Below are 22,565 nucleotides of genomic sequence, written 5' to 3'. Positions count from 1 at the left end.
CTTTCCGTGTGATTAGAGTCACTCTTTGTAGCCCCAGAGTGGTTCCAAAGGCTACCTACAGTATGCTGGACTTCTCGATTCTCCAGTGACCTTAACTGCAAGTTGGGGGAATCTTTTTTATAGATCATCACCGACCGACCTGGCTTCCATGATGAGAGTGCCATCTACCCTGTGGGCTACTGCAGTACTCGAATATATGCCAGCATGAAGTGCCCAGACCAAAAGTGTCTCTATACCTGTCAGATCAAGGATGGTGGTTTGCAACCCCAGGTATTTTTCTTTGCAAAAATTCATCGAACTTTATTGAAAACTGGTCAAGGAATTAAGTTGGCTATATAGCGCTTGTTACAAAAATACTTTCTTGGCAGAAATTCCTCACTATTGGTATACTTTTGATTTAACAGTTTCTCTTTATAGTCAAGGTATTTTGCAATTCAAAATATAAAATAAAGTGAAATTGGCCTGTACTCCTCCTATATAAGGTTGACCTCAGATTACATGGAGAGTGATCTCATTTGTTTTAAAAATACCATTTGTATCTGTAAGTGGATAGGAAAGGGTCTAGAAAGACATATAACAAATTAAGTGTTGACCTCTGGAGAGCAGTCAAACCAGGAGTATAGAACTGGAACAATCAAAGGACTTTCTCTGTTTTTTTGGATTTGTTTGAATTTTTAACAGCACTGTTAGGAAATTGCAACCGCCTCCTAGTATGGATTATATCAGCTTCAAGTTGCAGAGTGAAGAGTAGTTACAAGAGTAGTATGACTTTACTTCTTCCTCCTTGAAGATTGCTTTCATGGCTCCTTTATCTTTTTCAGTTTGAAATTGTTCCAGAAGATGACCCCCAGAATGCCATTGTCAGCTCTTCCGCAAATGCCTGTCATGCAGAACTGCTCAGGGCATTAAGTGCTACTGTGTAAGTTGACCTACAACTTGAAGGCAGGCTAAAAAGATCATTTTCAGTATACTTTTGGTATCTTTTCTCTTGCTTTTAATGAGCGGAGATCCCTTATTTTATAGAACGCTGTCCTGCATCCTTTGGGTATCTTAGCAACTGGAGTCTCCAGAGTATCCAAGAAAGCTTACTGTGTGTTCTCGCCCACATTCTGTCCCTCAACTCATCCTCTTCTCCCTTTAAGCTCTCGAACTAAAATTCTCCCTCTCTTATTTAGGGGGAAACTAATGTCTAACCTGCTTCCATCTGGAGCTGACTTTTTTGGGTTTTCTCATCCAACCATCCACAACCTGATCCAGAGCTGTCCAGGAGCTCGAAAATGTGTCAAGTAAGTGTGGTCATATCCAGTCTCTTGAGAAAAGTTCCTTGATCAATGGGCCAGGGACCTAAACTGCTTTGCTCGTTCATACTTACTGAGCTGCTTCTGTGCACAAGGCATGCTTGCTCCTCAACGAGTGTGCCTCAGTATCGGTCCTCTTAGTCCTCTGGACAGGTGAGCAGAAGCCAGTATCCCACTGTACTGTAATTATCATTTTCTGTGTGTACCATGACAGCCAAAGGAAGCCCTGCAGAATAATGTGTCACTAAAGAAGGCTGTCTATCTCTTTGTAGTCTTTTTGTTAGTTAATATGTTTTTAGATGGATATGGGAGATATTTACAGGGAAAAAACCTGATCTCTTTGAGGTAAGAATGGGTTGTAGATACCAGACAGCTCTTGATAATGATTCCTGTTGATCCTGCAGCTACCAATGGGTGAAATTTGATGTGTGCAAACCTGGAGATGGGCAGCTGCCTCAAGGACTTCCGGAGAATGATGCAGCTATAAGCTTCGAAGCCTTTCAGAGACAGACCTTTGACGAAGATCATAATGATCCCATTCTGCAGGGTATCTTTTCATTTTACCTTTCTGGCTTGAAAATTGACCATTTTTAGGCAGCCCTCCCTCTTTATTTATAGCTGAGTACCTCGGATATCTAAGCAGTAAGTGATACAAGCTTTCAACCATGGAGAGTCCTGAGTCAGGAGGACCTGCTGCCCTGTGTAGCTATCCGGCAGTCCTTGCAGAAGTCACAGGCCCTTGGTAAGGCAGGGCCCACTGAGAAACTAGGGCTTCTCATTTTCTATGTCAGACCGAAGCGGAACTGCAGGGGAGAGTTTACTATGCAGGACTAAGATTCCAAGTGAGGTAAAGGAGATCAGGGCATAGCCTTAGTCCTACCTCTGTTCCACGGATTTCCTACCATGAATGGTGGAGTGATCAGAGGATCCGGCACTAGGACCATATAGGAAGATTTCTGGACTAGAAATAAGAAATCAGAATTAAAATTCTCAGTCTTCCCTAATATATATACTACATAACCCTTGGCAAGTCACTTCATCTGTTTCAGCCAGTTTTCTTCATTGTAAAATTAAGTATCTGTCTTATCTTACAAAACAAGGACAAAGTTGGGCTGACAGATGCAAGGGTGTTAAGGAGTTGAAAGAACATATATGTATCTGCTCAGTCTCCCGAGATTCCCAGGCAACACTGGAACTTAAGGAATTTTTTCCCCAGGATCCTTGGACCTCCCAGAGCTTCAGCCTACAGCCTTCGTGTCGTCTTATCAGCCCATGTTCCTGACACATGAACCTTTGGTAGATAATCACCTACAACACTTGAAGTCTCCGTCGCAGTGTAGCCCAGAGCAGTCTTCAGATTGAAGAAGGAATCAGATGCCACATCATTTTCATCAGGATGACTTTTTTTAACTTAAACTGAAACTTAGACTATATGGAAGAAGGCAGTAATTCAGGAGTGAGGAAGATATTAACATTTTGTCATGGAGGTTCCCATGGTGATAGTTTTCCCTAAGAAAAACTTCACCTGCTTTATTTTTAGTAATAAATTTCTCTTGACAGTTCTGCTTATTTTCATCTTGTAATTAGGATATAATCTGTTTTGCTTATCTCTGCCTCTGGTAGAGTAAACTTAAGTCTTTATTAACCAAAGTAAGAGATGACTGCTGACTTATGAAGGAGTTAGAAAGATTCTGACAACCTACCCTTGATTCTGAGCCTACTTCAAGGAATATTAAGTCCCAGCCTCTACTCCAAATGGCTGTTTTATTTTCATGTCAGTATCATCAAAATTAAATTCTGCTCATCACCAAACTGGAGAGTCTAGTCCGAGACACACTTTGTCATTTTCTTCACATTACACATCCTTCAAGGGGATCAAAAGGTCCTCTTTAACCCTTTCTACATCTTTCTGGTTCCTTATTGGAGAATATGCTTTTAGCTAAATACACTGAAAGCACATGATAACACAAAGTTACATTGGATTGGCTCCCATCTCCATAACAGACTCACCTTGTCATTTCATAAACCATGTAACAGCATAACTCCACATTCAATGCGACTGAGTTATCTGGACCCTGTTTGTGGCATTAAGGTGGAGGCTAAAACCGACTGCTCCACAGCAGCTGGTTGGATGGCATCAAGAGCAGCCCAGCAAGGATCCACCCAGGTACCAGAGCTGGAATGGGAATGAACAAAAGGACTCCAGAAGTAGAAGAATGGGGAAAGAATGCTGAGAACTGGATTGTTACTGTGCTACAATTCATAACGGGACAGACGACACAAATGGGATTAGCATTTCATAGGAATGAATCTGGCCAGCAGAGGGAGGGGCCCAGACAGCAGCATTGGGAACATACCATACTGGCCACCATAAAGTATCAGAAACTAAAGTAACATTAATTTTATGACTATAATCTTTTTATAAGTTTGTATAGTTTTTACAGTGCAAACAAAATTTGGATAGTGGTAAATCAAGGGTTGAAAGGGTATTACTCAAAGCTGTTATTTAATTTTTTTTTTTTCTCTATAAGCTGACTGAACATATCTGTACTTATACAGAAATGATATAAGCTGCTTTTATCATATAGTAAATATCCTTCCATTCTATCACAGCTTGAGTAAAACATGAAAATTTTTTAATAAGTTAGTGTGCTGTTTAATGAGTATTCACTTTATAGCTCTCGTAGAATGGAAAGAACCCATTAGATCTTGACTCCTTAAACTTAAGGAGTCAAGATCTACATCTTTAAAATTAAATGAAATAATTAGAACATACTGGAATGCATCGCATGTTGCGAGGTTGAAACTTTGGTTTCAACTATAGTGCGTATATATATATCACATGTATTCGCGTGTATGGGGATAGATGGAATAATGTCAAATGTTTTTCCTGTGAATCATTTTTAAAAATGTGAGAAATAACTGCTATATTATACTTATATCTTTTCATCTGCTGGTTAAAGATTTTTAAAATGTGACAACATCCAGTGTCAATGAGAATGAAGTAAAAAAAATGGGATGTTGAACCCTTTCGGAGGGTTAAGCTGTAGGTATCAAAATTTTAAACACATTTATCTTTAACTTATTCCACATTAAAGACCCTAAGGAAATTAAGTATGGTGTGCTGTTTGCAAGTAACAATGCAGTATTAGTTTAATAGTGAAAAACTGAAAAAAAACTATATATATATACCTCCAATAATGGGAAATTGATTAAAGTATGAGGTTCCCACAAACTGAAACACTAAATCTATATATCAGTTTATACAGGAAAATTATTTTGCTAGCATAAGTCAAAAACAGATTACAAAATAATATACCATGTAGTGTGTAAAATGTAACCCCAACAAATCAAGTGACTGATCACCCAACTATTGAGTGTATCTCCCTAAATGATGAATTTGGGGAAGATTTTTACTTGCTTACACTTTTTGTTAGTGTCCAAATGTTCTACAGTGATTATAAATTTCATTTTTCAAACAGTTATTTCAAAATGTTATTTCATTGGGAAAATAAGCTGACTTCCCACAGAATGTTTTAAATTGTTCAACCATTAAAAAGAAATTAACTTTCACATGACTTTTCATTAAAATATCCACTCCCTAAACCTAACTTCAGATCGTGTGCACTTGGTTATTGGGGATGAAAAGAACCTGGACTTCTTAGCTATCTCTCGTTTAGAAAGTAAAAGTTACAGTAAGCTAAGATTATTTTAGTATTGAAGAAAAATGTTTTTATATAAATTAGTGTAGCCTAAGTATACAGTGATTATAAAGCCTACAGTAGTGCACAGTAATGTCCTAGGCCTTCATAGTCATTCTCCACTCACTCCACTGACTCACCTGGAGCAACTTCCAGTCCTGCAAGCTCCATTCATGCTAGTGCCCTGTACAGGTGTGCCATTTTATTTTTACAGTATTTTTTACCATACCTCTTATATGTTTAGATATACAAATACTATTGTGCTCCAATTGCTTACAGTGTTTAGTGCAGTAACATGCTATACAGGCTTGTAGCCCAGGAGCAATAGGCTATAGCATGCCGCCAAGGTGCAGCAGGTTACACCACTTAGGCTTGTGTAAGTGCACTCACTGTGTGATGCATTTTTCATGCCGCCAAGGTGCAGCAGGTTACACCACTTAGTGTGTAAGTGCACTCACTGTGTGATGCATTTCTCAGAATGTATCCCGGTTAAGCGACGCCTGACTGTATACTTTGATTTCTAACTTCTGATAGACAACACAGTTATTAAGTGCCATTAGCTGTTTTTAATCAACCAATAAACAGCATTATGATTCTTAACAGTACACACAAAAGCCCTCTTTCACATTTGTCTCATCTGGATTATTTTTTAAATGCTTATCGTGTAGCTTTACTCTCAGTCTCACTTTTTTCTTCCATCTGGATTATCCTTTGTATAGTTAAACCTCTTACCTTTAAAGAGCCTGGGATTTATATTTAACTCTTGATGACCTGTTTGCCTCTCAGTGACCTCCACTGTCACATTTTCCTAAGCTTAATCCCTGCCCTCCTGTTACTGGCAGCACGAGTGCCTTCCTGGGTTACCACCTTGCCCTCTTCATCTCTAAGGTGGGCCCTCAGCACCTCCCCAAAGTCCTGCCCATGGTTCTGCTTTGTTGGCTTTCAACATTCATATAATCACTATTTAAGTTGAGAGAGTAGAATTGTTTATAGGGTAGGGCTATCTTTAGTTATGTGAAAGACAGTCATGTAGTGGAAGAAAGATTTCAGTTCCACACAAGGAAAAACCGTTGGGAATTTAGAATGGAAGCTATGCAAAGATTCAACAACCACTTGTCAGATTTTGTAAAAACAAAAAACAAAAACCAAAAAACCACATAAATACTAGCCTACGTGGCCTCAAAAGGTCTTCCAACCCTGTGTTCCACAATTCTGGATGTAAGAAGACAAAGTGTTAGACATTTCACTCCCAATAATGAGGAAGCTCAATTATGAATGACACAGGTTCAATTTGCTTGCAGTTAAGAATGAGTCCAGTACCGACTCCAGCCTAACTAGAGGACAAAAGGCGGGCACTTCGGTGTCTACTGGCCTTGTTCATCTCAGAATATAAAAACAGCCACGTGTGTGCTGGGAGCCGTCCAACAAGGCTTTTCTGTTTATTTCCTTTAAAAGCAACATGTGTTATCATTTAAACTCCTAAATGCCCAAATCCAAAGGTTCTACACTTACGTCTAAGATATGATCAAACTGCAACTAAATCATTTAGCAACTTTGCTGTGGTGTCCAGGCATCTGGTTTGTAATGAAAGCAGTGAAGGGAGGAGCCGGCAGGGTACTGCTGGGGTGGTACAGAGGACACTGTTTATATTCACAAGGCCACGTGGTCCAGGCATAGCGGAGAGCAACCAGAGTGCCTTGACAAGAACTGATATTCAGGGCCAGGATCTGGGTGGAGAAAGTGTTCATGGGAACTGGAAGCCACTTGCACTGATGGTCATCACAACACGAGATCTAATAAGAGAGTCACAAATAAGAAAGGTCAGGTCAAGTAGGATATTCCTAGAGGCTGGGAATTGCTCTTTCAGACTATAATGGAGAAAAGGAGCCACTCTCAGACAAGGAACCGCTTCCTAACAATAACCAGAGCAAATATGAGTCCAGGCTGGGTCTGGTCAACACAGCCACAGGTTGACAGTAAGTGTTCATGTGATGAGATAAATAAACCAATAAATAAGACCTAAATTACTGAGAGAGACAAGGAGGCACAATCACATCCTGCATTTGGGGAATGCTCCCCGAAATCCTTGCTGTCATCCTCCTGCCAAATGGCAAAGCAGGAATCTGAGTGAGCGAAGCAGTCCAACTGCTGCTCCCCTTTGGCACTCCCAAGGAGCTGAGGAATGAAGAAGGGGCACAAAAGGACTTTGGATAATAAGCCTTCTCAAGTCGGAAAGCAACCAGGGAAGGGAACATAAATGATCCAGTACCCAAAGGTTAAATTCTGACCTGACTCCAACTAAGATTGCGGGTCCAGATGATGGACACACTGCCAGCAATTAACTAAAGCAGAGAACACAGAATGCAGAAACTTCTTGGGAGCTAGAATTCACCTAAAACCCAGTGTCCAGAAGCTAATTCCTGCCAAACGCATGAGGCAAGTGGATATTATAGTCAGGATTCAGGAGGAGAAGCTGCCCAGATAAACTCCCATGTGATTAAAGTTTGTCTTAAAAATTCTTTTGTCTCCTCCAGTGCCCTCTTTTTATACACCCCTCACCCCAGCCTAATGGCCTCATGATTCTCATATAAATGTTCCACATGCGAATGCCTCCCCCGACTCCCCAACTACAGAAGACCCCTACAGAACCTCTTTAATAGTCCCAGTTCCACAGTGTGATGATCCTTGGTAGGTACTAGAAGAAAGTAGTTTTATTACATTAATCCACACTAAGTTACAAATCACCAAGCTTAAGACTCAAAGGAGACACTAAACTCAAAAGAATGTCAGAATTTGGGATACTGTGATATAAGAGGCATCCAAGGACAAGGGAAATATTCTGGAACAAGGATCCTTTCAATAGGTAACATAAATAAAACTGCAAGCCCTGCCCAGAGCCAAGACAGTTGCTCTGGGAGGGAAACTACAAAAGGAATATTGTACCAATATGGACGCGTTTTCCCTTCCTTGAGTGTCCTGTTTATCAAAATTGCCTCTAAGCGAATGAATTGACAGCTGCTTATTTGCCCCTCTGAGACAAACTCAGCCCCCACCAACCAAGACCTGCCTCACCATCATGTTACAATCAAAGAGATGGGCTTTGCTGTGGAGGACACCCTGTCTCCCAACACAGGAGGAACCCCTATTGTTTCTGCTCTTCCTCTCACCTCAAATATCTTGTCGTCTTGCCTCTGCACCTGGATTTGCTGGGAATACATGAGGTTGAGCAGCCCCTTGTCAGCCAAGAGCTCTATCTTCTCAGGCAGTGGTCCTTGAAAAATCAGCTGCTTCTCACCATAAGCCACAGCACGGGCCCCCAAGTGCAGCCTATAGGCTACAGTTTGTTTATCTCGAGGGTGAATACTAGAGGATAAACAACAAGTAGAGAATTCTGGGTTTAAGTGCAATAATAACCGCATTTCTAAAAAAGGAAATAAAATATAAAGCATCCTTTAAGAAGGTGAGAATGAAGTTGATGTACTCTAATAGCCAGTGATCAGTGGCTAGTCAGTTAAAGAGAAATAGTGAATGGGGCTCTGGGCCTTCTATGGGTTGGAAACCTTGAAATAATAGATGATTTGGAAGGAAGAAATAAAGAGGGGACAGAGGGTGAGTGGGCATTGGAACTAACCTAGCAGAGCTAACTCCTAAGACTGTTCTAACCAACATATCCTATTTCATCTGAATCAGCTCTTCATTACTTGGTCCCCTCCAGGTTTTATTTATTCATTCAATAAATATTCATTCATTCAAAAAGAAAGAAATACTAGTTCAAGCTCCTACTATAACCCAGACACTGAGTGCTGGGCTGCATTTCACATTTGAAAGCCCCTCATATCCTACAGCTAGCAGGTGGTAGTCATGGGGGCCACTCACAAATACTCCATTGCTCCTTTTCTCAGTCCACCCCTTTTCCTGTTCTCTTTGAAGCTGGGCACGGCTATGTGCCTGCTTTGGACAATGCAATGTGGGCAGAAGTGATTTGTGTTGCTTCCAGGGGGAGCATTTAATTGCCAGTGTGGGACTTTAAGGGGCCCATGGAAGCACAGATCAACTTGGTGCCTCTGTTGACCTCTGGACACGTAGTGTGAACAAAAAATAAATTTTCATTGCATCAAGGCACTGAGATGGTGGGGTTTATTATTATTATTATTATTATTACCGCAGCACATCGCAATATAAATGATTGTAGATAATGCTTCCGAGGTCCAATCCTTATACCACCTACTGTCTACCCCTGCACAAGTGAACATCATAGGGAAGGCCAGAGACAAGGAACATATATTACTGTTATTCAAACAAAGCTCAAGAAGCACCAATACCTGCCAAAAGGTGAGTTCCTGTCACCGAGATCCATAGCGACAGCCATGAAAGTGTTGGGCATCCTTAGGTTGGGGACATAGCCAAAGTCTGCTGTTTGATGCCAACGGATCTGGGGAAGTCGATCATCTGACACTGCACCAGCCAAAACTGAAGACAACTAGAAAGCAGAGAGATTGTTACATCAGAATTTTATTGCATCAGAATCCTATACCAGTCTTTTTCACAAGCAGACCTTGGTTCTGCTGCATTCATTTGTTCAAATGTTCATTCAACAAGTTGTTACTGAGCTTCTCACTCTATGGCAGAATCCCTCTCATCCCACCTGCCACAGTGTAATTCTGCAACCCCTCTCATCACGAGGTGTAGTCTATGTCTCCTCCCATTGAATTGAATCTGGGCTAAATCTGTGATGTTCTCTGACCAGCGGAATGCTCAGAAGTGATGCTGGGCAGCTTCAGAGTCCTTGCCTTAAGATTTCATTCTCCTGGAACCCTGAGATGGCCAGGTTTAAAAAAAAAAAAAAAAAGCAGCTACCCTGCTAGAGGAACGAATCGCAGAGAGGTGCCTTGGAAACTGTAAGCTCATGAGGGAGAGAGGCATTAATGTCCCAGCAATCCCGGCAGAGGGGCCAGTCATGTGAATCCTAGATCCTTCAGTTCAAAATGCAGCCACATGCGCAAGCCCGCTGATACCACATTTAGCAGAGGGAAAGCCATCCCAGCTGAGCCCGCTTGGCCAACCCAGGGTACTATGTGCAAAAACAACGGGGCTGATGTTTTAAGCCACTGGGTTTTGAGGTAGTTTGTTGCAAAGCAATAGGTAATGACATTTGTATACAACACAGGGCTATGCACTGCAGAAAAGCAAAGAGGAATCTGCCCTTGAGTTTGGGTAAATTGCATCAAAGACCCCAATTCTTTATACCTTCCTATATCCACACCCTCTTGCCATATGGCTTTCTGGTTTCTCCCATTAAGAGAAAAAGCATATTTCCGTCACCACTTGATTTGAGCTCAGCCATGTGGTTTGCTTTGGCCAACAGATGAAACAGAAGTTACGGTGTGCAAGTCTTGTCTTAAGTGGCTAAATATGCAGTAATTTGTAATGCAGTAATAGAAAACTAATCTTTAGGGGAAGAACTTTCCGGGCAGAAGGAAAAGGAAATGATGGGCCCCAGGGCGGGATTATACTTAGTGTGCTTAATTAAAGCAAGGCAGTCAGTATGGCTGAAGTGGTGTAAGCAAGGCACAGATAATCAAGAGATGAGTCAGATGGTAACAGAAGCAGAGGCAGACCATGTATGGCTGGTTGTCCTCATAAGAAGGAACCAATGAAGCCCTCTGATATGACGGACACTTCAAAGGATCACTTTAACTGGTATATTGAGACTATCCTAAAGGGGGAGAAAAGATAGAAACAGGAAGACCAGTAAGGAGGCAATAATTCAAGGAACAGGTGACAGTGGCTTGGACTATTGTAGGAGCAGGCAGAATCTGTATACATAGTGAGTAAAGACGATTGGCTTTCATCTAGGCTAAAAGTTGATAGACTCCTATTCCTGCAAAGGACAGAGGCTTCCAGAAAAATTCTTTAATATTACTATGATGCATGTGGTCCTACTATTTCTTCCTTCCTTACTTCTCTGATGTTTATATCACCCTGTTCTCCGATTTAGATGGCACCTTATTCTTAGCCCTAGTTCCAGCCAATGAGAGGCGTTGACTTATAATCTCTTTACAAACCATGCTCTAACAGTAGGTCTAACCACAAACTGGGAAATGGTCTGGGCGAGCAACCTCATTGTCTCCAGACTCCATTCCAAAAGTTCTGTCCCTATCAGAGGAGCTGCATTAGGAACAGACTCTTCTTCCTAGTCATTATTCACACAGCCCAGGAAACACCTGAGATCATCCCTACGCATGTGGCCAAGTGAAGCTTTGAATGCAGGACTTTTCCTGCTTCTTGAGTTGTTCCAGAAAGACTAGAAAATCATCAGAAAAACACTGAAGAGGCTGCAGTAGTAGCAGAAAGGATATGGAACTAACATAATAGTATAATATGGAATGTAGGGGCTATTTCCAATTCTCTTATTAAAATCTCTTGTGCAAATTGCCTTTAATCTATGAAATGATGAGACTCTCGTGAAAACGAGAAAACGGGATAGAAAATTCTGTGAATCACTCCATTTGCTCCTTCATGACACCCAAAAGACTGAAAGTGGAACCATGTTCACCAGTCAGTGCCACGCTAAGAATCGTAGCAACAAAGCTACCAGAAAGATCTAGGATAAGTACAAGCCTGAAGCGCAACCAGGAGAAACGCTAACAACAACCACTCAAGCCAAGAAGTTTTCTCAAAATGGCAGTTTGCTGAGAATTCCTGCAGCACTTCTCCATTCCATTTCACTGGTTGCATTACTACATACTGGCCACATGGGGGCACCAGCATACTCTTCAACCAAATGCATTCCTGTGTTTTTCTGAGCTATAGCAGGGGTGCTGTTCAGTCCCCCACGGTGATTAGTAGAAATATTTCTACTAATGAAGGCATATAATAGCCAAAGAAGGTGACCACCTTCAGAGGATTTTACAAATAACACACTGTATTTTGCAGTCTGTTCCACTGGTCCTCTAAATCCCTTCTAAGAAAGCACAGTCCTAGGGACTCCAGTCTCCTGCTCTCTTTTCCCCTCATGTTTTAAGTTACCTCTCTACAAATAACTCAAACACATGTGTCAGGCCCTGGTCTCTTCACTGAGCTGGAATCCTTCATCTCTGTGCTCCTACCGCAACCATCATTTCAAACCCAACACTTCTCTAAAGCCAATTCATCTTTCCTTACAGACCAACTGTCCCTCCGGATTTTCTGACTTCTCTCACTAGTAATAACAAACATTATCTGGCATGTGCCAGGCTTTACATGGATTAACTCATTTAATACTTAAAATAACAAAGAGGTTCGATATCCTGTTCAAAATCACAGAACTAAAGAAGTGTCAGAGCTGGGAAGTGAATCCAGGCAGACGAGTTCCAGATCCATGCTCTGAACCATTACATAGTCATGTTTGATATCTCCTTTGAAGGTAGATGTCAATAGTCCCGGTTTCCACAAGTAACAAACATATTTTTGATGCTGTAGAGTTAAAGCCCTGAGGCTAAGCGCCTTCTACTAAACTGTATGGCCTAAGTGCAAGGACCAGGTCTCTGATTCATGCCGTGATGCTAGCACCTCACACAGTTCATGGCATATACATATAATAAGCATTCGGCACATACTTCTGGTTTGAATTGCTGAAGTCACATTCAAAACACCATGTACACAGGCCAAGAGACAAAAAAAGTACCTCAAAATCAAAACGTCGTTTCCACCAACAGTTACACAGAGCTGGTGACAGGAGTTGCTATTTTGATAATAACGAGCAGAATAATCTTGTTTCAAAGTCAAAATAAATATAAGAAAGAAAATGATTGTAAAGTAATTATAAGTGCAAAGAGTGTCTATAAAAATCTCTACCCAAAAATAGTATGGTAAAGTAGGACAAGGTAGAGGAGATGGGTGGGTGGTGGGAAGAAGGAATCCACGGACATTCAGAGGTAGCTGTCTGGAAGTATCACGCCCAAGTCAAATATTAAGCCCATTCCACTACGTTATGAGTTGGGCCTTGTTTTTATAACACCTTACTTGTTTAATTTCCTATGTTCCATAAAAGTCAGAACTACCATCTTACTAAAAAGACTAGGTCTTGGAGGGGTCATGAACAGGTGAGGCAAGGTAATTATAAACTTCATTAAATATGTTTATTCTTTTTAGGCAAGGCTGCGAATGGAATCTTTCCGACGTTACCGCTAATTAAAAGTATGGTTTTTCTTCGTATATTTTTTTATTCATGTGTTAGGCCATATATATAATACACGCCAACTAATTAGGTACTGGGGATATAAAAATATGGTCATGTATTCCTAACCCAGGCTTTGGATAGTCACAGAAGGCTTCCTAACACATCCAGACTTAGACCTAAAGGATGCTTAAAGTAGCTAGGAAAGTATGGGATTGAAAGATTGTTCCAGGCAAAGAGCATGCACAATGGGCTGGGAGTGACACAGAACAAGGCTCATTCTAAGGAGTGGCAAGGATAACACCAAGTTAGGGACGGTGTGGGGAAGTGGACAGTCTCACATATCATTGCTAAGAGTATACGTTTATACAAATTCATACATTTCTACAGAGAAACTGGATAATATGTTCAAAGCCTTAAAAAGTATTTAATTTAACTTAGCAATTTCATTTCTGGGAATTTATCTCATGGAAATAATTAAGCATGTACATAATGATTTAGCTACAAGAAATATAAACATGCTACTGCTTATAAAAGCAAAATGTTTAAAACAACCATCTATTGAAGACTTGTGAGATAAATCATAATACAACCATACCTCAGAATACTCTGCAATCATTATGAATTGTGCCTAAGATTAATATTTATTGGTATGAAAAAATGTTCACAATAAGACATTATGAGAAAAGCAAAATATGATATAATACTATGGTACAGATCCTATTTCAAAAAATACCTGAGCCGAAAAGTCTGCTATTTCTGGATTGTGGAATTACATGTTTTTAGCTTCTTTTTTTGCATATCTTTTAAATATTTCTTTAATGAACATGTAATGCTTTTTAATAAGAAGAAATATTAATTATCCCATCAGCGAACTGAGATGAATTAAGTCTTACATTCAGTTCTTGACCAGCTGGCTATGAGGACAAAAAAAAAGGAATGTGCATTTCAGGAAAGAGATCTCAACAGCACATCCCCACGCCGAGGCCCATACACCCTCTTCGCCTCAACACTTACCTGAACAAATCCAAACGGGAAGAGCCGCTCTGTCTGCCCCTGGGAGCCACGGTGGAAGGTTTGGCGCCAGTCTTCAATGAGCGCAGGGAATGTGCAATTGTACAGGTCCCTGTTAAAATTTACATTGGACTCCCCTGAAAACAGTCCAGGTTGTGAGAGGAGTTTGGGGTAGATGCAAAAATGGCCACACATTACTTCCCAACCTCTATCCAGGCCCTTACGAGTGGGCCTTCCTGTAGTCTCTCTGGATTGGCCTTGTGACTTGCTCAAGCCAATAGGGCATCAGCAAATGTGATGTAAGCAGAGGCTTGAAAAGTGCTTCAGTTCGGGGATTTGCTCTCTCTTGATACACGTGGAGCCCTGAAACTGTTATGTAAATAAGTGAATCTGAGCTAGCCTGCTGAAGGATGGGAGGCCACATGGGAACCACGATACGCCAGCAGATGGATAGCTCCCAGTCAACACACATGAGGGAGAGAACATCCTAGGTCATACAGCCATCAGACAAACTGCCGGGTAGCCAAAAACACCTAAGAGATCCCAGCAGAAATTAGCTGAAGCAGCCCAAAGAGAAAAACTATCTTGCTATCCCACAGAATAGTGAACTAAGTAAAATTATTTTTGTTTTATGTCACTAAATTCTAGGATGGTTTGTTATACAGCAAAGCTAACTGATACGATGGAGAAACAGCAAATTGAAAACTCACCCTGGTACCATATCACACCTTTCAGAGTCATATTACTTAGTGGATGAATCATGGCATTCCAAAGAACAGAGTATTCACTGGGACCGGTTACGGAATCAGACGGAATGAACCTGAAATCAATAAGAAGCACAAGTGTCACAAGAGAGCTAGTAATTGATCACATTATGATCCCTAAGCTGGACGTCTATCCAGCTTTCACTTGGGGCAAACTTCCAACGAAAGCAACACAGAATTAAATTGAACCACTCTGTTTCACATGCAAACATGTGAACACTCTCTGAATTTCCCCTCCAGGTTCTTCCCAGGATAAGCGTATTCGTTTTCTGTGAGTTCGGAGTGGGCCATCCCAGTTTCCAGATAAGGTCATTAAAACCAGAGAGAAGGAATGTTTTATTATGAGTCTCTCACACAGGCAATAAATTTATTTTACTAGTATTCAATGGATAGACACAAGATTGTTTTAGGCTTTTTGATTAATAAGCAATAGGATGATTCTCTTTCTTATAGCTTAATCATTGTATAGTGGTGTAAGTGTTTCCTTAAGATAAATTCAGAAATGAAATTGCTGGGTCAGAAGGAACCTTTTTTAAGGCTTTGAACATGTTCCTAAATTTCTCTGTAGAATACTTGTATGAATTTATACTCACAGCAGCTGTGTAAGAGAACGCCCACTTCCCCAAACCCTTGGAATTGTCCCTTCCATGTCCTCTGAGATCTGGGAAGCCTGGTTTCAGATTCCTCCTATTCTACCACAGGCGTCTTTCTGTTCCAAAGTTGAATGTTATAACTCTCCCAACCTATACCAAGAGCTCAAGTCCACCCTCTTCCCAGAACCGATGAGACAAGGTCTGTGAAAGCAGTTCATATATTGTTAATCTGTTAGTATTAGTAACAAGACTTTATTAACTAGCCCTTTTCCACACCCCACCTCCGCCACCAAGGAGTCTTCCTGATCCAGCTTTTCTTAAGTATGCTTTCATAATCAGTATACTATATATTTCTTTGATTACATGTATATTTGTTCTTCCTGTTAGACTGTTTATTCTTAAAGGCAATACAGCACAGTGGTTAAGAACACAGGCATTAAAGTCAGACTTTGCCACTTACTAGTGTGTCCATGGGCAAGTTACTAAACCTCTCTTAGACGTAGTATCTTTAGCCACAGTATATATGTTAAGAGCATCTACATTCCAAGAGGTTGCTGTGAGTACTAAATGAATTAATATAAACTGCTTAAAACATTTTCCAGCATAGAGCTTCCAGTAAGTATTAGCTACTATTATTATTAAGAATAAGAATCGCAATTGCTTCATGACATATTCTCAGATGACTGTGGTGGTGACGACAGTAAAAATAATACCTTACCTATGCCTGGAATAAGTTAATACATTTTGAGACATTCAACACATAGTTGACTCCCCAAAGGAGACCAGGACTCTTCTCCCTTATATAATGTTCTGGTAGGCTTTCTTTTGGACTGGAGGATACTTTCTTACCCTTGCCTATGAACCCCACAGGCTTTCAGCGATCTTCCAGATGACCAGGCTTCAATGGGTGTCCCACCCCACGAGGAGGAGATCAGCCCGATGGGATACCGCAGAGTGTCATAGAGGTAACGCCCGAAGAGCCAGCACACCGCTGACATGTACTCAAATTTTCCTTGGCCTAAGTTTTCTGTTTAGAGAAACAGTTGAAGAAAAAGAGTCAGGGAAAAAGTAGATGGATACGAACTACAGGTACGAGATTGGTTTAGGTGAGAAGAATGGGTGTGGGTCATCTTTCGGTTCCTTTATAAGACTCCAAAAGTAGGATGAGATTGAGAAGCAACTGTCTCATTAGCAGAGAGTCAAAGCTCCCTAGTCAGGCAAGTGGGGCTCCTCCCCTGCTCCCCCACCACTTACAGGTTCCTCAGAATCTAGGAATAGTTAAGTTCTCCTCAACAGGGGAGGGGCAGAAAGGCCACTGGGCCCCCATACTACCTCGCCTACACTTCTCCTCTTATATCCCCGTTCATCCCCACTTAGCTCTGCAGAAGGGAATAAGCAAGGAGGGAACGTGTCGAGAAGAAATGTGTTTTTTTTTCTGCGTAGTTTTATATCCATTTTTACAGCTGCGCTAATGAAAACATGGACAAATAAGTGATAGGATGTTTGGCCAAAAGGGAAAGGAACAAAAACGAGAACCAATGTTTAAATTTTCAGTATAGTCTAGCTCATCTGTCCATTCAGCCCAGTAACTGACACAGACCACCAGACCAGAACAGGAAATTTCCACATTAGAAGAAAGCTGATGAAGAGGGGAACATGCACACACACAATTGATAGGATCATTCAGCTTAATATTTATTAAAGAACTACTATGTATAAGTCATTGGCTTGGCACTTGATCCAGATTCAAGACAGTTCTGGCGCTCAAAAAGCTGATAGTGTAATAGTGGGATTTCAAATCCATTTCAAATCAATTAAAATTGATTAAACACCTATTAGGAGCCAGGCACTTCTAGATGGTAGGGATACAGTAAAGAGATATGGAGAAATATGGAACCTCTCCTCATAGGTCTTATATTTAATGAAATATATGGTAAAATACGGTTAAGTGCCTCAAGAGGTAAAAACATGTGTTAAGGGGTTGAAACTGCAAAAGAATATTAGATGAAAGGCAGATCATAAAAAGCCTAATGTATACTGACTTCCTCCCCAGTGCTTCCATGATACTCCACACATAATGTTTCCCTTAACCCACTGCACTATTAGCTACTTCAAAGCAAGGACTTCATCCTATTCAGTGCCTGGAACCTAACAGAGAGCCAGTAGATGCTCGCTGGCTGCTGTTGAGTGGCTATAGGTGGCTGGTATAAAGCTGGATTCACTGATGGGCAGGTAGAGAGAAAAGGTAAGTAACAGGGAAGATAAGGGAGGAGGGGAGGCCTTGAAGGATAGACAGGAGTTTAATAAGCAGAGCTGGCATTCTAGGCAAAAGAAACAATATATAAAAAGGCACAGAGGATAGAAAAAATTTTGAAAATGTTTGACCGAAGCATAAGTTACAAAAGGAAGATAAGACTGGAGGGGAGGCTAGAGTCACACTAGGGAGTAAAGAAGATGGAAAGCCACTTGAAAATGCTTGAGAATGAGATGATGTGTAGGCAGAACAGCTCTCCAGAGATGTCCACATCCTACTATCTATAATCTGTAAATATGTTATCTTTCATGGCTAAAAGGACTTTGTAGATGTGATTGGGGTTGAGGACCTTGAGACAGGAGATGGTCCTGAATTATCCAGGTGGGCCCAATCTAATTATGAGTCCTTAAAATCAGGGAACCTTCCCGGCTGCAAGCAGAGAGATGTGACGACAGAAGGGGCAGCAGAGACTGCCTGTGAACTGTGAGAGACTTGGCCTACTGTGTTCTTCCCCACATACCTGCACTACCTCACCTCTTACAGGTTCTTACTAAAACGTTGCCTTTCTCATTGGGACCTCCATGGCCACTCCAAGCTGGAAACCACTATCCATCCCTGTCATAAGGGTCCCTAGTGCCCCCTCTCCTTGCCTCATATATTTTATTCATTTTGTCTCATTAGCATTCATCACCAATCTAACCTATTCCTTATACTCCCAAATTCATTTGGTTTCTGAGTTCAGAGAGTGAAAGCGAGCTGATAGCAAGGTAAAAATAAACACATTATCCAAATCTAATTGATTCCCGAGTTTTAGATAACATGTAGTGAGAGTTCATAGACCAAAAGATTCATCCAAAAATTTTTCCAAAATAAATTTAGTTCCTAAGTTCTTATAGGGAGAGTTCAGATATGGTGATACTGAAGAGTATCAGATACTTCGTATATAACTTAATGATTTTATTATTCGTTTTCTGTATTCCCTTGCAAGCTCCATGAGATCAGGTGTTCTTGCTGGATTTATTCATTGCTATACCCCTAGCACTGAGACCAGTGCCTAGCACATAGAAGGCACTGAAACATTTGTTAAATGAATTCATATTTGAAAATGTAGGAGCAACTGGGGTTACCAAGGTAAAGCACGTACAGATCAAAATGAAAAGGGACTAGAAAGAGCACAAGGGACCACATTTGGTGGAAGGGACTGAAGAAAGCAAAGACATGGGCAGGGGGCAGACAGAAGAGGAGACTAGGGAAAAGAAGTACCACGCAAGCGAAGAAGAATGCGCGGTTCCTAAAAGGGCTGGTTGGCAGCGTCGAACGCTGCAGAGGCATCTAGAGTGTGAAATTAGAACAACAGTAGTCATCCTGAGGTGAACAAGTTGTTGAAATGGAAGCAGAAGACAGATTATAAAGGGTTAAAGAGTGAAGACACAGAAAGGCAGTGAAAAGAATGAAAACGAAAGATGGTCTAGAAAGGTTTAAGCAACCAAAGAGGAAAGTTAAGGCCTTGTGAGAAGGGTGTTATGTTTAGTTTTGCATTGTTTCGTTATAATAAAAAAAAAAAAAAAAGCTAAACTCTGAGAGTAGAGACCGTGTCTGTCTTGTCCAGTGCTATCTCCTTGGAGCCTAGCACAGAGCTGCACTGCAGAGGCAGGAAATAAAGATTTCCTGTTGAATGGGTGGTGGGTTGAAAGAACAGAGCCTGAGGGACAAACGAAGGCCCTGGAGGAAGTAAGAGCCTGCATCAGAGGTAGCCATGAGAGGACACCAGTCAGTTGTGTTCAGACACGGGAACAACGGAAGAAAGAACAAGAGAACAGAGAATCGAGGTGTTGAAGAGAAATGCTGGCAGAGTTCACGCTGAATGGCTTCAATGTATTTAGTGAAGCCAAAAGAAGAGTCGTCTGCTCATAGCAAGGAGGAAGACTAACTGGTGTTGTCCTGGGAATAAATTTATGGAATAGCTACCTTCAGGAATGGGGTGGAGAGTCAATAAAATATGAAAAAAAGATAGTTGAATTCTAATAGATAAGAACCAAATTCAGGATTTCAGATTCCACCTAAGGCACTAATTCTCTACATAAGAGATGGCACATGCTCCAGCAGTCACTTACCTGAGGTGGGCTTAGACCACTTCAAGTCAACCCCAGCAAGGTCCTCCAGCTCCTGTTCTGCCTGGATGAGAGACACGGAGAGGATGCGGACAGACTGATAGGCAGTGGTGTTAGACAGCTCACTTGTAGCATTAAATATCTAGAAAAGAAAGAGGGATATCATTTCTTATACCAAACTGGCTGGTAGGTAGTTAGTTACCTATCCTACTGCCTTTTAAACACTACCAACCCTTTGAGCTCCTGAGGTTTCAACATGCCAAGATCAAATGGATAACCAAAACTAGTGATGGGCTGGTGTGAGTCAACTTGATCCACCTTGACCAACAGAGACCGTGATGAACCATGTCCTCAGAGAAGGCAGTAATGCAATGGAACCTGATATCTCAAGCTGCAAATATGTATCAGATGAGAGGAGCTATGGGGTGGTTTCGGCTAAAGATCAACTCTCAATCAGATCACTGCGGTATCTTGGAACAAAAATACTTCTATTCAGAAAAAAATATCTGATAATATAAAGCCATGGCACTGACTTCTTTTAAAAGTGGAGTCCAAAGGCCGTGTGTGTGTATGTGTGAGTGTAGGCGGGGGCGGTGGAGAGGGGGTTGGTTAGATCTGTGTAATCCATACCACATAGGAAAAGAGTATTCAAAAGCAACATGATCTTTGGAACTACTAAAACATATTGAAATCAGTCTCGAAATGTTTACGTTCTCACCTGGGTCCCAGCAAATCACCAAAGCAAAGCTTGGGAGACATGGCAATTTGAAAGGCAGCATTTAGGGTGGCTGCTGAGAAAAGCCTCAAGAAACTAGACAAAGAAAAGGATCTATTCAAAGACATATCACTTTTTCCCAAATCACTTTATTAACCCTTGTCCATTTCCCAGAGTATGACAGGAAGGGCCTGGGGTTTTGATGAACAAGAATGTATATACTCTACTAAGCAGATTCTCTGTTGGTCCTATTGAGCATCGTTCCTCTATGAGTTTACAAATAAGTTCCACTTCCTTTAATTCTGATTTTTTAGTTACTTTTTTATTTTAAAAAGAAGATATCACAAATATATTGTTTTTACTTTATTTGTTTTGTCTTCTCTCTATCTCCCTGGATTATTGTGGTTTTCTCAGAACAAAGGGCTAACAGGAGCATCAGGAAGACCAGTTATCACTGGCCTCAGGGAACAAGCGCTCCAGCTGAGGCAGGACTGCTGGGCGAGATACACAGGAGGCTGGATACCTTCCATTGGAGGCTAGCCGCAGAGTGAGCAGCTGGCTCCCTTTCCCTCCCGCCCACCACAGAGAATACAGCTGGCCCTCCAGCCCACAGTGTAAGAGAAATGGTGGAGCAGCCAGAAGGCCCCCACAGAGCATTTCATTGAAACCAGGCTGCCCCCTGAATCACCTCTTGACTTGCCACCGAGCCTGCTGTGGCCAATAAGATAGCCAGATGCAAATAACTGGCTCTTTTGGTCACAATGGGAGCCACAGTCTGAAATGCTCCCTGGGCTGCAGCAGCTCTAGCCTGTCAGGGTTACTTGTCTTCCCACTATCAGGGCACAGATTACATACGGTCTCAAAAAATTCCACTGGAAATCCAGATCTGTTTGTTCAGGATCTTGCCTGGCAAGTTTAATGTAAAATAAACATTAAAGAGTAAGAACAGGCTAATGCACTCACAGTATTTTCTGGCAGGGAAATTATTTTTCAGCACCAAGTACCTGTAAAGAGTTGCCTCCCCTGAAGTTGAGTTCTTCACTAAGCGCTAAGGATCGTCTGTTGCTTCCATGGAAACGGTGGATGGAACTGCTTCCATTCTCTCCACCCACACTAGCTTCCGTACTGACTGGGAACTCAAGTGTCTCATCGCATGAGATGCCAGCTTGGGGCGGCAGCATGGGTGAACACGCTACTTGTCTTTTAGACCCGCCGCGAACACTGTAGAGTACTGCAAGGCCAACAGAGTCGGGGTGGTTGGCGTTCTTTTATATTGTTACGGCTTACAGAACTGGATCCAAAAACATTGGCTGAAAAACTTCCATTTTCAAACTCACATTTGAGTATTATTTCAAGTCAAAACTTGAAAGCCACAGAAAGTGTTAACAAAAAATGGGGGTGGAGAAAATTCTCGCTGAACCCGACAATTCTGAAATTAGTAGCCTTTTACCAGTATCGCCAAGCCTTTCCGATGGAAGCATTCCTTGGGGATATTGGCAGCAAACTTAGGAATAAAGAGATTTCAGGAAGATTTTCATTTAAATGACACTTGGTTTCCCTGCTGATGAAAGGGGAAGGCTTACTCCATCTGCTGAGATCAAATTTCATCTCATCAAACACCTCAGTGTAATTATTTTTCTACCAAGTATTTAAATGAGGATGTAAATGAATACCGAGGTATTGGAAGTCATTAAGGCTGCTGTGGCTGAGAGGAAGCACCGCTGCCTCCCTTGGGACCCGCGGTTCGCCATCAAAGCAGCTGCTCACCGGTGTTCATTTTGTAACCTTTATACCACATTCTTAAATTAATGAAGAAACGTCAAGAATCTATTTCCTCAGAGAATCTTAGCATGGGGTCTGCACAGGGAGCAAGGCCTGTGTATGAGAGTATGAGAGCATGTGTGTGTGTGTGTGTGTGTGTGTGTGTGTGTGTGTGTGTACATGCGCACATGCACAT

The 22,565-nt window shown here is 41.5% G+C and overlaps 2 protein-coding genes across 2 annotated transcripts in view; one reads left to right on the top strand and one right to left on the bottom strand.

The window, feature by feature from the left end:
• The window catches only part of TBRG1 (transforming growth factor beta regulator 1), an 8,692-nt gene extending 3,821 nt beyond the window's left edge, over window positions 1-4,871 (top strand). The window contains exons 5-9 of the mRNA XM_006915221.3: window positions 124-270; window positions 822-919; window positions 1,176-1,286; window positions 1,703-1,845; window positions 2,515-4,871. Coding sequence (XP_006915283.1) covers window positions 124-270; window positions 822-919; window positions 1,176-1,286; window positions 1,703-1,845; window positions 2,515-2,660 — 645 coding nt within the window. The 3' untranslated portion in view covers window positions 2,661-4,871. The remainder of the gene's footprint in view (window positions 1-123; window positions 271-821; window positions 920-1,175; window positions 1,287-1,702; window positions 1,846-2,514) is intronic.
• A 679-nt stretch (window positions 4,872-5,550) lies between these two features.
• The window catches only part of SIAE (sialic acid acetylesterase), a 32,864-nt gene continuing 15,849 nt past the window's right edge, over window positions 5,551-22,565 (bottom strand). Inside the window, exons 4-10 of the mRNA XM_006915220.3 lie at window positions 19,897-20,035; window positions 16,378-16,555; window positions 14,882-14,991; window positions 14,175-14,308; window positions 9,322-9,479; window positions 8,167-8,362; window positions 5,551-6,792 (exon numbers count right to left, since the gene is read on the bottom strand). Coding sequence (XP_006915282.1) covers window positions 6,541-6,792; window positions 8,167-8,362; window positions 9,322-9,479; window positions 14,175-14,308; window positions 14,882-14,991; window positions 16,378-16,555; window positions 19,897-20,035 — 1,167 coding nt within the window. The 3' untranslated portion in view covers window positions 5,551-6,540. The remainder of the gene's footprint in view (window positions 6,793-8,166; window positions 8,363-9,321; window positions 9,480-14,174; window positions 14,309-14,881; window positions 14,992-16,377; window positions 16,556-19,896; window positions 20,036-22,565) is intronic.

This window comes from Pteropus alecto, unplaced genomic scaffold, assembly GCF_000325575.1.
Source record: "Pteropus alecto unplaced genomic scaffold, ASM32557v1 scaffold135, whole genome shotgun sequence".
Taxonomy (NCBI): Eukaryota; Metazoa; Chordata; class Mammalia; order Chiroptera; family Pteropodidae; genus Pteropus; species Pteropus alecto.
The sequence above is the reverse complement of the archived record's forward strand: the minus strand, read 5'-3'. Positions and strand labels throughout refer to the sequence as shown.